At 41.5% G+C, this 16,587-nt stretch overlaps 2 protein-coding genes across 2 annotated transcripts; one reads left to right on the top strand and one right to left on the bottom strand.

The window, feature by feature from the left end:
• Positions 1-11: 11 nt before the first annotated feature.
• On the top strand, positions 12-11,616 carry TAF5 (TATA-box binding protein associated factor 5). The gene is made up of 11 exons (XM_063338327.1): positions 12-558; positions 1,817-2,057; positions 3,227-3,542; positions 4,198-4,361; positions 4,839-4,974; positions 5,500-5,620; positions 6,587-6,716; positions 7,780-7,944; positions 8,386-8,563; positions 8,708-8,885; positions 10,205-11,616. Exons 1-11 carry the CDS (start codon positions 45-47, stop codon positions 10,420-10,422), a joined length of 2,361 nt encoding a protein of 786 aa, XP_063194397.1. The 5' UTR covers positions 12-44; the 3' UTR covers positions 10,423-11,616.
• A 1,648-nt stretch (positions 11,617-13,264) lies between these two features.
• Positions 13,265-16,577, bottom strand: ATP5MK (ATP synthase membrane subunit k). Its single transcript, XM_063338328.1, has 4 exons — positions 16,463-16,577; positions 14,511-14,608; positions 14,323-14,418; positions 13,265-13,430 (listed from the first exon to the last, which is right to left on the bottom strand). The coding sequence occupies exons 2-3, from the start codon at positions 14,595-14,597 to the stop codon at positions 14,326-14,328; spliced, it is 180 nt and encodes a 59-aa protein (XP_063194398.1). The 5' UTR covers positions 14,598-14,608; positions 16,463-16,577; the 3' UTR covers positions 13,265-13,430; positions 14,323-14,325.
• Between the last annotated feature and the right edge of the window lie 10 nt (positions 16,578-16,587).

Here is a 16,587-nt window from a genome sequence, read left to right as displayed (position 1 = left end):
TTGGCGGCGCCTGCCCGCTGCCGGCGAATGGGGGGCGATACAAGATGGCGGCACTACCTGAAGAGCCGGCGGAGGTGGTGGTGGTAAAGCCGGACCCTGAGGCGGGAACGTCGCCGCAGCAGCCCCCTGCTGCTCCTCCAGCCGCCGCTCCTGCCGCTCCCCCGGCCGCGGCGGCGGAGGGAGAGGCGGCGGGGAGCGGTGCGGAGGCAGCTCCCACTAAGCCTGCGGCACCGGGCCCAGCCGCATCTCCGTCGGCGCTGGACCGGCAGACTCTGGTGGCCGTGCTGCAGTTCCTGCGGCGCAGCAACCTCCGCGAGTCCGAGGAGATCCTGCGGCGCGAAGCCCGCCTGCTCGGCGACGATGTCGGCGCTGCCGCCCTCAGCCCCACCGGCACCGGGCTTCTGGGAACGGCGGGCGGCGATGCGGACTCTGCCGGCGAGAACGCGCTGCTCAGCCGGGTCACCGCCGCTGCCACTATCGCGATAGGGGGCAGCGCCGCTGCTGTCGCCTCTTCCAGCCCTGGGGTGGCGGCGGTCGCGGCCGTACCGCCGGGGAAAGGTGGGCTCCTGCGAGGTCGCTGCCCGGGGGGGGAGGCCGCCCCCTCCCGGCGGGACCCCTGGGGACTGGGGGGACCCTGTGCCTCCTCCAGCCTCGGGGGCTCCCCGTGATGCTGGGACACAAGGGTCGGTGTCAGGTCGTGCCTCCCATGGGGCAGCCGTCCCTGGGGGGTGAGGTGAGAGCCTACCCTGGCCTTTGGGAGGGTGGGGGGGCTGAGTGTGTCATTCCCCCATACAACTCGGGAAGAGATTGTGTTCTCCTTGGGGTGCCCTCCCTGGAGCAAGGGACCAAGGATGGAGTATCCTTTGTATTTGGAGGGAGCACTGTCAAAGAGAGAAGTGCTTCCCCTTGTCTTTGTGTCCCATGTCAACTAGCAGTGTAGCAGAAGGATGAAGCCTTCCTTTTTAGTTAGAGGTGATGGGACAAGATGTGATGTCAGGGTTGAGAAGGGAGGCCTGATGTACAGGCTGCATTTTGAAGAAAGTCATAGGATACTTACAGAGGAGGCTTTTTACATTTCTGGATCGAGTTGTTGGGTACTTGAGTTGTCCTTTGGATAACTGGAGTCTAAGTATTCTTAATCAAGATGTCTGTGGGGCAGCGTTGCAGAACAGTATAATGACCTCTCAGGAACTGATATGTCTGAGTTCTGGTAAATGTGTAGTATAAAGTCAGCCTGTTCCTAGTATCACCTGGTAAGATTGTTTTTACATAGAAGACAAAACAATGAAAACGTTTAATGACTGCTATGGAGAACAGAGTTCTCAGAGTGTTAGCAAGTGACAGTCACTGCCCTGTAATCGTTGTGGTGAATTCACTTGATGAACTTAATTTGCTTGTTTGCTAGAAGCAAAATAATTATAGTGGATCTATCTTAAAGGCTTTGAAAGATTCTGCTTCTAATTTGACAATTTCTAGCCTTAGCAGTAAAGATAACTTATTTTGGTGATGTTAGTGCCTTCTTTACACTTAAAATCCTATCTGAATTAGACAATATGTTAAATACCTTATAGGCAACTGTTGGCAGGGAAAGCTCAAAAAATGGCTGAAGGTGGTAGGAGAATTGGCTGCTGGACTACAATGTGCCACCATCCTCTCACTTGTATTGTTTAAACTTAGTACTGAACAAGCACAAGACTTAGTGTCATGTTTTGCTCATAAGCGCCTTGCCTTACCAGCAGAATTGTTAGCCACTGTATATTTGCTAGCTCTTCCAGGCTGTCTTAAAAGCTCTTTTTATATGCTAATGCTTTTGCAGTTGGAGGAGGAGTTGTTGTGGAAGATCAGCCAGATGTGAGTGCGGTATTGTCTGCCTACAATCAGCAGGGGGACCCGACACTGTATGAGGAATACTACAGTGGATTGAAACACTTCATTGAGTGTTCCCTGGACTGTCATCGAGCAGAATTATCTCAGCTGTTTTATCCTCTCTTTGTGCACATGTACTTGGAATTGGTCTACAATCAACATGAGAGTGAAGCAAAGTCTTTTTTTGAAAGGTAATTTATTTTCATTTCTGTGTTTGTATTATTTTGTATTTGTTACTTTGATTAAATCTGTAAGCTATGGTGGCATAGGCTTATGTATATATGTATTTATACATACGCATTATTTTTCTTCTCTGATGTTGAAGGGATTTGGAATCTGAAGTAATGGTGCCATGGATTACAGAAACTGTTCTTAAATCCTTTTCCAGTCTCCTATGTTAGAGAGATGTGCGAACTATATGCTTTTGAACTGTCCACGTGCAGATTTTGAACCATCTTTATGGTGAGCTGGTCAGCTCCTTGCTGTGAAATATCAATGAAGAGATGCTGCTGGTTTAGAGAAAGATTTGGGGGGGTCACTTTTTAGCAGTGGAAAATGACAGGAAGATGCCAAAGTAAAGTGTGATATAAGTATTTGCTAATGTCATAACTCATATGTTGAAATTCTTACATAAGATTAAAGGAATTAATTTGTGGCTAATCTACCACTTCCTATGCTTTTACTATGTCTCGCTTCTTTATCGCTTGAGAAAACTAAATTTCATTTGTTTTCTGGATTCAGATCAATTATGAATATTTCAATCCAAAAGGATAACTGTGTCTCCCTCCAATATGGTCAGCAAAAACGGTTCTGTAATAGTTAAAACGTTCCCTGCCACAACTATTTTATAACATGGTTTGAGTAAAAATGGAAAAATCTAGACATATGTTAGCTATTATATAATGGAAGTGGAGAGTGAGAAACATATTGACTGTGAAATGCACATATTAATATAATGAATTGGATATAAGTACATCCAATAGTCTTGCGTAATAAAAATTGCCCTGTACTTTATGATACCACAAATTAGAGTTTCATTTATGTAAATAAACATGTTAGTGTAACTGTTTACTTCAGGTGAGAACCCTTTGAGTGTATGAAATTCTGTGAGGTTCCATCTGCGTGTTCTCTTCATCTCGGTTTTTAATTGTTGAATGCTCTTAGTGTATACAGTAAGTCACTGGGGTATCTTCCTCAGAGTGAAATTTATTTCAGCAGAAAAATAATCCCATATGTAGCCAATAGCTTCCAAAAGGTCCTTACATATGTGTTTCATGTTAAAATAATATAAATAAGTGTACATTTAGGAGATAATGTTTTTGTAATAAATATTTTATCATGTCTTAAATGGTTTCAATAGATTTCATGGGGATCAGGAGTGCTATTACCAGGATGACCTGCGTGTATTATCTAGCTTAACCAAAAAAGAACATATGAAAGGTAACGAGACCATGCTGGATTTCCGAACAAGCAAGTTTGTGCTGCGTATTTCACGTGACTCTTACCAACTCTTGAAGAGGCATCTTCAGGAAAAGCAGAACAATCAGATCTGGAACATTGTTCAGGAACATCTTTACATTGATATCTTTGATGGAATGCCTCGCAGTAAACAACAGATAGATGCTATGGTTGGAAGCTTGGCTGGGGAGGCAAAACGAGAGGCTAATAAAGCAAAGGTAGGAGGGAAAGGTTGTTGCACTCTTATAATTGAACAATTCTCCCTGTTTTTTCAGGGAGATACCTTAGTATAGACTGACATATGTCACTTGAGATGCTAAAAGACAGTGTGAAGAGAACTGTACAAGTATTTGTTGGCAGGAGTGGAGAGATCAAGATGTGTCACTGTCTTGTAGAAGAAAGTGTTGAGCCCCTTTGAGAGAGCCTTGTATTCAGCCCACTAAACTAAACGTAAACTAACTCCTGAATTACTCCAGGGACACCTGGCTATTTGGCTTCCTCTCTAGTACAACAGATGTAATTCTTACTTACAGTTGTTACTGTAAGGGCTAGTTGCGTAGATCTTGACATAGTACCACCACAGTGCTAGACAGATAAACTATGTCAACTGTAGGGATTCATCTTTAAGGAAGTGCTAAGAAATGCTGGGGGGACTTGCAGTTGTCTGGATTGGTTGCTGGGTAAAACAGTAGAACACGTACTACACTTGTTATGGGCTAACTAGTAGTGTATGCAGTAATATAAACATAGCAGTTTTAAAGGGTCAGCTCTGTTGCTTGGACTATTACTTTAAAAAGTTTCCATTAAAAAAATGTTAGTTTTCAGTAAGAACAGCAGTTACTGTTTTGTCTTGTGTGTTTTACTGGCTTGCAGGTTTTCTTTGGTTTATTGAAAGAACCAGAGTTTGATGTGCCTTTGGACGATGAAGATGAAGAAGGAGAAAATGAGGAAGGAAAGCCAAAGAAGAAAAAACCTAAAAAAGATAGTGTAGGATCAAAAAGCAAAAAACAAGACCCTAATGCTCCTCCTCAAAACAGGTACCAAGGGGACGATGTGTAGAGAAGCCTTGTTAAATCCAGTCTTGTCGTGCTAAATCTGCATCGCTGTTCACATGACATTTTTAGCTCTTTGGCTGTTTGTGTTGAACACAACTTTAGCCATAAGACTTTTAAGGGAGGTAATAGAAAGCTCAGCATATAATCTTCTGTCTTTACCCTTCAAGACAATCTAGTTTTCCCTTGATAAAATTTCACTCAGTTACCCACTAATCTTTTCAGGTCATACTCAGTTATTAATCTCATTCCATTGGCTGTCTGAAATTCTTAAAGCTACTGGCTCTTTTTTTGATCAGTTAATCTTTTACGTAGTCTTTCAGTTTTTCTAATTCTTGCTTTGTATTTGAATATTGAGGTATAGGGTTGCAAGCAAAGATTCTGCTTTCTCTGTTTGGATTAAAAATATGAAAGGTGCTCTTAGTTTGTAATAAAAAAAAAAAAAATGTGTGCTGCTTGTAGAATTCCTCTGCCTGAACTGAAAGACTCTGACAAGCTGGATAAAGTAATGAATATGAAGGAAGCTGCAAGGCGTGTGCGTCTTGGCCCGGAGTGCCTGCCCTCCATCTGTTTCTACACGTTCCTTAATGCTTACCAGGTTGGTAAAAGAAGAGTTGGGGTAATAGGGAATTAAAGGGAAATCAAGGGAATCAAAATTGTAAACATCCCTCTTAATAGAGAAAGAAGAGTTAGTAGAGTTGGCAACGTTTATTGGTGTATTTGAAAAATTGCGTTGCAAAGTTTGTTCCAAAATCTTCAACGTTCTCTTTAAAGATGCCTTATACTATTTAATTTCTCTTGTCCTTGGTTTTGCTCTGATTTTGCCATAATTCCTTCTTTTGCTTTTCCTGTGGGCCCCTAAGTGTATTCTACAGAATATAGTAGATGTTTTGCACCAAAGTACTGGAAAACAGTACTGTTTGGTCACTATTGACTGTGCTTCATTCATATAGCTTTATTTTTAATGGCGCAAGAATTTATGTATTTATATCTATCCTAGAATAGTTCCCTCTTATTCTTGTAAATAAGTTGAGTTCATTGTCTTATTAGTACTTAGGATTTTGTAATGTTTGAAATGCATCATGAAAGATACAAACAATATAAATGGATATTTTCTGAACAGGGTCTGACTGCAGTGGATATTACAGATGACTCGAGCATGATTGTAGGAGGCTTTGCTGACTCTACTGTCAGAGTCTGGTCTGTGACTCCAAAAAAGCTGCGTAGTGTGAAAACAGCAGCAGGTAATTAAGACAATGGTACTTAATTTGAGTATGCTTTACTTGAGACGGCTGTGTTTTCGTGTAATCAGAGAAAGATGTCTGTGGCAGGAGAGTTGTCTTCAGCAGTGAGATGCTTCACTCTGAAGAAACAGTATATGTACAGATGTGTACTACAATTAGGAATGCTTTTAAAGGAATGAGAATTCTGGTTGTCTACACCTGCTGTGAGGTGGTCAGTGCATGGAGCTTGGAACTAGCCATAACTAGCATGGAACTAGCCATCTTGTTTTCTAACTGGATGGTAACTATAGGGTGTAGTAGACAGTTGGATTTAGGTCATCTGTGGAGAGACTAGAAGTACCCTGGGGGAAATTATAGGAGGAAACTCTGAGAAGGATGGAGGAAAACGTACTGTAGCTCAACATCTACACAAATTCATGGAAACCAGGCTTCTTTAATTCTGCTGTTTATGTAACAATGTGTTGTGGTTGGAGCTAGAGACCGTGCAGACCTTTCTTAATCTGGATATTTAACAGGGATGTGGTCACAATATTCAGCAAACAGTAGCCTACAGACTAAAAGTTATTTTTAAGTTGTGTGTAGCTGTCAAAATATGTCTGAAAAGTGTCACCGTGGCATAGTAACTTCGTAGAAAAGGCCTGAAAATTCGGCATCTCTCTAAAGATATTGTGTTTGGAGGCCGAACAATATAAACATAAAAAATAGCACACATCAGGATTAACTTATTTTAGCTCTTAGTGAAGACTTAAGAAAGAGTAATTATTTAAGTAAAGCATCATTTTCACCTTTTACAATGGTAAAAAATATTTTAAATGCCATTGCATGCTTCAAACTTACCAATTCCCTGGTGCTCTGTCATGTTCATATCATACTGGCCTCTTTTAGAGAGAATAGTATTTGTTTTCCTGTTCATGGCATTGATCTTTGAACTTCTGACAGTTATATATGAACTTTGAAATATTGCAGACCTCAGTCTCATTGACAAAGAATCAGACGATGTCTTGGAGAGGATCATGGATGAGAAAACAGCAAGTGAGTTGAAGATTTTATATGGTCACAGTGGACCTGTCTATGGCACCAGCTTCAGTCCTGATAGGTAAAATAAGTTTACAAGCTAACCAGTTTGCTTGTCTTGAGTTTGAATTGTATACTACTGAGTGCAAATGTGTTCTTAATGCAGCTTTTTCCAGAAGGCTAAAGCAATTCTTTATGTAGCTTTTAAGAAACTGTGTGTGAGTGTAAGTGCTCGTTATGCTCGGGGGTTGGGCACTGTCAGCTATTACTGAAATCAACTGCAGCTGAGGATGCCAGTGCTATTTTTGAGTTTCAAGACTTAGATGCTGAAATAGACCATCGTTTTTCAAACTGTAGTTTGAGTTGGCTTTTAACTAACTGAATTGTAGGAGGAAAAATACTGCAGCATTGATTGTACTTTATAGTATTGCAAACCATAAAACACATAAAATTGTGTTTCTCATATTCTATTAAGACCTTATTTTCAAAATGTATGGAATAGTATCCTAAAATAAGAGATTAAAAACCGTTATGTAATTATGAGAGTCTGAATAGTAGAAAGAGGGTTTGAATGTCTGAAGTTTGGCATTTGCTTGTGTCTAGTTGGGAAACAACATTGCAGAAATGCAACTGGGAAGTAAACTTTGTGTGGAACATGAATATAGAGTCTAAAATTATGAATTGAGAATGTGAACGTGATATGAATTCTCTTTCAGGGAATCTGGGAAATTTTGTTTTGAGTTACTTTAAAAAATAAAGATCTCTTTATGTAACACAGTATAGGAGTTTACTAGTCACTTTTTCTTATAACTGGAATTCCTGAGTAACGACCAGCTCTGTGGATTTGTTGTTTTTTTTTAATTTTATTTTTATTATTCTTTCTTGCCTCTGTATTGCTGTGTCATCAGAATTAGTCATGAACATCCAAATGTCTGTCTCTTTTGCATAAGGGCCTAGGACTGGATTCTGCTTGAATTGATTATTGCTGCTTACCCTACCAAAATGCTGATTTACGTGACGTGCTGAACAGATGCTGTTCGGTGGACAGTTTTTCTTATCATAGACATCTCACAGTGTTTATGCAATGGTGGTACAATCCAGGTGTAAGTTTGGTGTGTAATATGCAATACTTTCTCCTGTGACAGGAACTATCTCTTGTCCTGTTCTGAGGATGGCACCGTCAGATTGTGGAGTCTCCAAACATTCACGTGTTTGGTGGGATATAAAGGACACAACTACCCAGTATGGGATACACAATTCTCTCCTTATGGTTATTACTTTGTGTCAGGGGGACACGACAGAGTGGCTCGGTAAGAAACTGGATGGGTTTTTTGCTTGTCTGAGTCAGTTTGCGATGGATCAACCCTGAAAGTGATTGGCTGATGTATTCTAGCCTAACCTATTACTGGAAATAAATTTATTTTCATGTTAATTAAAATACTGATCAAATGTTTTAATGTCAGAGTTTGTTTTTTTTTTTTTTTTCTTTTAACACACATCAGATTATCTGACAACTAAAGAGATGGCATCCTCTTATGTGACCGTCTGATTATAAGTATTCTCTTCCAGTTGTTTAACAACTTGGAGAATATTCTTTATTTCTCCCTTCTGAAAAGTATGTTTTTCCAAAACAGATCCTGCTAATTCAAGAAACTGACCAGTAACCACTGTGTAATTAGTTCCTCTTATTCCTCACTGTACAACAGATACTGAACTTCATTAGTGTTCATTAATAAGCCTTTTCTTTTCAGTCTGTGGGCAACAGATCACTACCAGCCTTTACGGATATTTGCTGGCCATCTTGCTGATGTCACATGTACCCGATTTCATCCAAACTCTAACTATATTGCCACGGGCTCGGCAGACAGGACTGTACGGCTCTGGGATGTTTTGAATGGGAATTGTGTAAGAATATTCACGGGACATAAGGTAAAGGCATATCATTCACAGTGTGAAAATCACTTCACTTCTGTGATGAGATTCTGAAGAGTAGTATTCAGAACAAATAAAGTTTGAGTGACTGAATATGAGTAGACTTAACTAACTTGTCCCCACTACCAATGTCTGTTTTAGGGACCAATTCATTCATTGGCATTTTCTCCCAACGGACGGTTCCTGGCTACTGGAGCAACAGATGGAAGAGTTTTGCTGTGGGATATTGGGCATGGCTTGATGGTTGGAGAATTGAAAGGGCACACGGACACTATCTACGCGCTCAGATTCAGTAGAGATGGGGAGATTTTAGCATCAGGTAAAGTTCACTGGAAATGTTGAAGCTGCTGTTGTGTTCCGTAAATCTGAAGAGGAGTGATATAATTGATTTCTTAAATTGAGGAAGACAAAGTAGAATCACTTGCTTAGCAAAAGCAGCAGCTTAAAACTGCTGGTACAAGGCGAGTACTTCACTGGACTGTGAGGTAGGACCCTCTGCTACTCCAGGAACTGAAGGAAAGGTGTTGTGCAGTTAGACAATAGTGAAGGTTGGGATCCGCGTACAGTGTTGGGGCTGGAATCTGATGTTAGAAATAACTCTAGGGCAGACAAGAAGAGGCTGGGCTAGAGAGGGACAGGATGCTGGAATGGGAGCAGGATATCCAGCAGGACTGAAAAGAAGGGAGAGGAAAGGATAGAAAGGAAGATGAATTATCCAGACCCTTACTGTTTTTTCATGATAAAATCTTTATATAGATACATACGTGTAATATTAACAATCAGGTCTACGAGCAGCAGAACTTGTGAAGCTGCTTGTTCTTCCCGCCTGTCCATGTGGATTCTCTGGTGTCTAATAAAGCAGAGCTCCTTTGCCAGTTTTCCCTTCACAGAGGCACAAAGTTTTGTCTTTTCATGATTAGTGAACTTTCTTAAAATGTATAAGAATTTAATGAATTTGAAACTTGTTCTGTTCCCTCAACTGGTTGAAATTAGCCAAAAAATTAAAGTTACTGCCAGAAGAAACAATGGACAGACCCTGTGATTATATCAGGGTAACTTCCTCATGAAACCAGACTAGGAATATTCTACATTTATTTAGTATGTTCCTAAATGCAGTGCAGTGAGAATCCTCAGTGAGCCACTACTGCGGGAGTGGAAGCCAACAGACGGGATGGGTTTGATCCAGCATGCAGGGTGGATGCTTCCATTTATCTCCCAATGCTACAGTGAAAGCATGGGCCACTGGGGCCGCAAAATTCTGTTGTTTTCCCTGTATCGAACAAAAACCACTATGATGTGACTTAGAATTGGCCTCTAACCCACAGGATGGTCCTGCTTTTTCAGTGCTAGGTGATATAATCCAAACCCAAATGTTCTGAGAGAGTAGTTCTTTATGCTTTATCCACAGGGCATTCAGTTTAGATTACAGGAAAGCTGAAATCCTGGTAGTTTTTATGTGTGGATTCAGTATGTTAGAGGCTTGCTGGTCTGTTTCCTTGCAGGACGAGGGCATAAGTCTACCGTTACGAGCAAGCCTGCTTTTTGAGCTTTAATTTCTGTTAACTTGCTCCCTAGTAACTTTTAAATGTACCCTTTTTATTAATAAAAGAAAGGACTTAAAACTGTGGTTCTTTTTAGGTTCAATGGATAACACAGTTCGTCTGTGGGATGCTGTGAAAGCATTTGAAGATTTAGAAACCGATGACTTTACTACAGCCACTGGACATATAAACTTGCCTGAAAACTCGCAGGATTTGTTACTAGGTACATACATGACCAAATCAACCCCCGTTGTACACCTGCATTTTACACGCAGAAACCTGCTGCTGGCTGCAGGAGCCTACAGCTCACAGTGAGTTGGGAAGCTGTGATGAGGACGGTGCCAAGTCACTGCAGTAGTGACCTCAGGATGCGAGACGAGGAGGAATGTCTTCTACAGGTGGACCCCACTGGTCTGTTGCAGGAAAAAATTAAACTGTGTAAACTAGTGCAAGCAGCGTCTTCTCAGTTCTGCCATTTCATATTTATCCACAGTTTGAAAATGCTGGAGATTAACAAGGCATCGTGGCTGTAAAAGAAGGAATTGTTCATGGTGCTTTTGATAAAAAATATATATGTGTATATGAAAATGGCTGTCTCCTCTCAGAGATGGTATTGATCTCTGCTGAAACTTGTGGAAACTTAGCAGCCTTGGTATGTGTTCTCAAATGATTATTTTTTTTTTTAAAGCACTTAATTTATGGTTAGCAAATGTTTAATCAGTCTCAGACACAAGCAAAAACTGTTCAGTTTCAGCAAAGAAGAATGTCGTTTAATTCACTATAGCCTGGGCTGGGCAACAGGTATGGTGAGAGTATCACAGCAACAAACGGGGCATTGAAAGAGTACGTCCTACAGGCAGAGGCCTGTGGGCAGCTGCCGCGAAGTCACTGAAAAGTTTCAAACTCCTGTGGTCTTTTGAGGTATCAGAAACGCAGATCTTGTTATTCTGTTTTCACAGGTAGCCTGTAAGTGCGGTAAGCAACCTGAAGTGCAATGTGAACCTTATTTACTTTCATACTTTATTGTATGAAGGGGAAGAAAAAAGGGGGTAGGGGGACTGAGGCATAACTGGAATACCTGTTATTAAAAGAGCGGACTTTAACCCTTTTATGTTGTATTAGATCTAAAAGACCTGCATAAGGTTTAATATATCAAAATTTAAAACTAGCCAAGAAATTGAAACATTATTGCAGAGTAAAAGGATTAATAGGTCCTAAGTGTATTACCAGGTTTCTTTTGAAAGGCAGCATGCCTGCTGAAGTGATGATTTCCACCCACAAAAATGTTGTACCCCATTAAGTCCTCCCGGGCAAGCAATAAAGCTCAGCGCTTTATTTCTAAGGAGGAGTAAAACATGTAAAACACTGGGAAGTATAACTTTTTTCCAGGTCTCCGGACAGAAAACACCACCACCAGAGGACAAACCCAGTTTGGTGTGGTTTTGGGTTTATTGTGGTGTGTTTTTGTAGTTTCATTTGGGGTTTTTTTACTTGTTTTTTTTTTTTTTTTTTTTTAATCTCTTACAAGCTGTATACAGGGAAATCTGTTTTATGTTCCTCATTACTTTCCAGTAAGGGCTTGGACACTTGAACGATCTGCTGGCTCTCTAGTGAAAATAAAAACAAGACTTGACATTTCTACAGTAAAGTAAATGGAGAACTACCTCCCCTCTCATCCATTCTTTTAACTCTTGGAGTAAAGGTATATTACAGGCATTATACATCAAAGTAAAGGGTGGAAAACTTATTAGGAAGATCACCTGGAACTTTTCTTTAAAGAAAAAAAAACCTAAATTATTTTGGTGGGTTTTTTTGTGTAATGGTACCTCAACAAAATTTTTTGCTCTTGATTGGATCTCGGTTGGATTTAAGTACTGTTATGGTGAATCAAACAAGTTTACCTAAAACAAAGCATGTAGTTTTGACAGCTTAAAGAAAACACTGCCGCATTCCGGCTTTGTATTTTGTACAGTTTTATACTTTTGATATTATAATAAATACTAAAACCACATAGTTTGTGTCTGTATGTTACAAGAAGGTATTTTCTTCTCTTGATAGCTGCAATGGAAGCAAGAGCTAAGAAGAAACAAAGTTATTTAGAAAGGGTTAAGTTGATGACTAGCCATTTCATGTAACTCTTGTTCTAAGGGCAGGTGATGGGTTCTACCTAATTAGATCTATTGCACTGTTGCAACTGTTATTGTTGTGGGAAGTTGTATGCAGCAGAGGCCATTGATGCAAGCAAACTCATAGGACAGGGAGAAGGCTACATTTATTCAGAAGGCCCAGCACATACAGGTAACTTTAAGAATACATGAACTAGCGTGAGAGAGCACAAAGACCCTGTAATTTATCTCTTTATTTTTTTTTTTTTCCAGCAATATGCCCACCTCCTGCTGCCTTGTTTGGGAAGTGTATTTGCATGCTTTAGCATCAGAAGTCCCAGGTTCAAGCCCTGCTGCTGGCACCCTTCCATAAACCACAATGCTGTATAACCACACTCGCACATCAGCACTAACAGGACATCTAAGGAAGGTACTGAATTTTAACTGAGATACAGAAAGACACTGTTGAGAATGTGATAGGAAAGTTCTAGCGTTAGGCAGGGAGGGGGGCTGTGTGTATCTAACTGTGGTAGGAACACCTCATTTATTAAGAGGCTATGTCCAGGAAGAAGCAGCACTGAACTACTTCAGTCACTGTTTATGAATGTGCAGACCTATGAGAGCTTAACATCATCAGCAAAGCTGATCTTTCTGGCAGTTACCTCTGCAAGAGAGGCCGGTAACCGAAAAAGCTCAAATACCATAATTTGATCAGTCTATATTGACAGGCTTTCCATCCAGGTTCTGTGCAAAATACAGACGACTGAGGCAGAAGTTGTAATCTGCATTGTATTAGTAACAGGGAAGGAGTCATGGCTTCCATGTAAGCTACTAACTTGGAATGCAAAAAATGGGAGCAACCAGGTAACTGCAAACCACATAAGCTTATTGTTATCCACTATGACATGGAAGTGTGGGAGATTCTTTGATCAGTTGTAAGCTTTGTGCTGGCATTATGGTCATGTTGCTGTGGTCTTTCTTAGGTTATAACAGGTGCTCAGAACACTTTACGATTATAACAGTTTAAGATAGTAATGACAGGAATCAGCTACTCCATCTCCACTACAAATAACTATTTATGACAGAGGAAAAAAAAAAGAGTGCCACATTTCTGCTTTTTTGCACCACTTCATATTTCCAATAAAACAAGTAATTATTTTATTAGTCATCAGCTTCCATTACACTGACACAGATTGGAGGTTCAGACATGCCAGCAACCTGCCAAGAGAAGAGAGATCAAACATAGCAAGCCTTACACAGTGGTACTAAGTAACTGAACATCCCCTTTCCCTAAGTCCAAACAATTTTAATTATGAGCAGGCAAATTTCAGGACACCTAGGAAAAAAAATGACTGATGTCCCTTTAACGTACAACAACAATGCTCAAACTTGTTGTTTTCTACCCCTTTATTGCAGACTATGAGGACAGCCCATAGTTCTTTTCAAAATGCGACTTCAGTGGAAATTTTGTATTTGAAAGTGACTCTAGAATTTTGTAGTACTTGGTTGTTGCTATACCAGAGCAACTCCAATTGCTTCTATATGGGCCTTGCATAATCAGGTATGCTAATATATATGCTTCCATTGTATGGTGCTCTTTTACTCTGTTCAAAGCAAGGTATTAACAGACTGCATTTACTTCTGCTTGGAATTCTCTAATACAACTAAGTCCTCAAATAATACTTTATTATTTCAATAACCTAGAAAGCAAGTTATCCCTACTTTACAGCAGGCAGACCAGAGGCACGTAATAGTTGTAGACAAAGCCTGATATACCTAGCTGCATCACCCTTCCATTCCTCCTTCCTTGCTTACTCTTCCTCCCTGCATGCCATCCCTAGTCCTGTTTGCCATGTCAGAAGAACAAAAAGAATACTAGTATCTCATACTTTCTGCTTCCCCCTTTAACAACCTACTTCATTCAGAATGCCCCCTAATGAGTTGATGCCATAGTTTAGTTGAGGTTTAAAATGATAAATATGAAGTTCATATATCTGTGTTTCTCTCTCTATCTCTAATTATATTGTATTATTAGCAACTTGCGCTTTGTCACTCTCTTCCTGGGCTGATGTTGAAGCATTTTGGTCCTGGAAGAACATCAGTCACTTACCATTTACTTATCTGCCACAGCAGGAGTTTTCTTTTTAGGTCTAAGCTTGAAATACAAGACGAGCATTGCAACACCTGTGTATGTTGCTATTACATACTAGAAAACATAAAAGTTAAGTTTAGTTTCAGTCTAAAGCCCAGAAAACACCATTATACTAGACTACAAAGGTTAAAATACATAATACATACATTCCTCCTGCCTGTGATGGTGTAGGAATTGAAGTACTTCTGAAATCCCGTGAACTGGTGTTGAGATCCCGAGTCATGGCCAGCCATGGCTGCTTGTCCTAACAAGCAATACAGGACAGTTAACACATTTAAAGTCAGTTGGACAGGATCAATAGGAAAATCAAACTAATCTCTACACTGAACTTAATACTTTCATTGTCAGCTTTTAAATCTGCTTTCAGGACATTCAACAGACAGTGGACACACATAGAGAGCAGGCACATTCAGAGCCTGCTCAAGGTACAGAACAGGTGACGTGAGCAGATAAGTGAAAGAGGGGTTCTGATTTATAATTTTCAGAGTTCATTCAACAAAGTTTAAATATGGGGGAAAAAAGAAATCAGTATGATGACAATAAAAGGGAAAATTCCTCAAAGCACTTATAAAGAGACCTGCCAGTCATGCCTACACAAATTCAACATGCAAATTTCTACCAAATGTTCAGGAATCCGCAATACCTAATTAAGATAAATCTTCATTAGTTCAGCTATGAAACAGCTTCAATTACATACCCAAAAACTTGGTGACAAGATTCTGACTAGACCACTACTCTGTTTTGTTATTCAAGATGCTGCTTTACAAATTTTACACTGTATTAGAGTGCAAGTGTTGTTAATAAGAACTGCCCTGCTCTCAGTTGCACATTTCTATTGCTAAGATGCAAGTGAGATCTTGCCCACCCTAGTATTCACAAATCTGGATAAAAATATAAATTTTTTTTTTTCTAGTTTTTAGCTAGATCAGCAAGTTACTTGAGCCAGCTACAAAGTCTCAGAGGTGCTTTCACAGGAACAACAAAAACACTAAATACATGAGGACACACTTCTGTATTTTGTCTGTGTTTGCACCAAAGTTTCAGGTCTACTGTAACAAGTTCATTGGCACAAAAGCCTGGCATAGCTACAGTAGCAAACCTGCAGGTTCACTGAATGGTTGAGGTTGACAGCTCTGGAGATCACATAGTCCAACCTCAACCTGCTCAAAGCAGGGGCAGCTACAGCAGGTCACTCAGGAACATGCCCAGGCAGGCATTTAATATCTTCAGAGATAGAAACTCTAAAACTGGTCTGTGATTGATCACCCTTACAATCAAAAGAATTTTCTTTTTAATGTTTAGAAATATATTTCTCTAATATTTAAGGAGGTTTTATGTTTAGGACAAACATCTGTTGTTTATCTTGTAACTCACCTCCAAAGAGGCACACATGCCACACGGTTACCTACCAAACCAGGCAGAGGCTGCAGTCACCAGTTCCCCAGAAGAGAGATACAAAAAACCGCTATGCTCATTAACACAGCTCTTATGCCAATGCAATCCAGTAATGCATCTCTGGTGTATAATCAGGTAAGCGTGCCCTGTCACTGGATTTACTATGTAATAACTAAAAAAACTTAACAAAATAACGTCATAAACACCCGCCATACATGACTTGGAAAGCCAAGGTCATCTTTTCTTATGCCTGCCCGATACCAAAGGCTGGAAAAGAGTCACTGCGACCTTCCGAGGACGGCTCAGAGCCCAGACATCACAACACAGCTTTTCCCTTCCGGAAGAGCCCGGTGCCCTTGCCAGGCCCGTCCCGTCCCGCCCCGCCGCCTGCCCTGACACGGGGCGCCACCGGCTGCCGCCCCCGCCCAAGCCCCGCACAGAAGCTGGGCCTACGCCGCTGACAGCCGCCACCCCGGCGCTCCCTCGCCTCAGCTCGAGTTGCGCCGGGGAAAGGAACGCGGCGGCGCCCGGTACTCGGCGGGGAGCGACACTGCGGCTGAAGGTCGCGGGCGCCCCGGGGGACAGCCACGGCTCGTCGCCGCCGAGAGCCGCGCTGCCGCCCAGCGGCGCAGCCCCACAGGAGGAGGCGCGGGCAGGGGCCTGCGGCCGAGGCGGGCACCCTCCCCCGCGACGCCCCGGGTACCTCACAGCCGCCGCCGTCCCGCCGCCGCGCTCTGCCCTTCGCCAGCGCCCTCCCACAAAATGGCGGACGCCGAGCGCCGCGCGCAGCCAGCGCGGATTGGCTGCACCCCGCCCCCGCGCCGCGAG

This window comes from Chroicocephalus ridibundus, chromosome 6 (genome assembly GCF_963924245.1).
Source record: "Chroicocephalus ridibundus chromosome 6, bChrRid1.1, whole genome shotgun sequence".
Taxonomy (NCBI): domain Eukaryota; kingdom Metazoa; phylum Chordata; class Aves; order Charadriiformes; family Laridae; genus Chroicocephalus; species Chroicocephalus ridibundus.
Note: the sequence above shows the minus strand (reverse complement) of the source record. Positions and strands in the feature narration are given on the sequence as shown.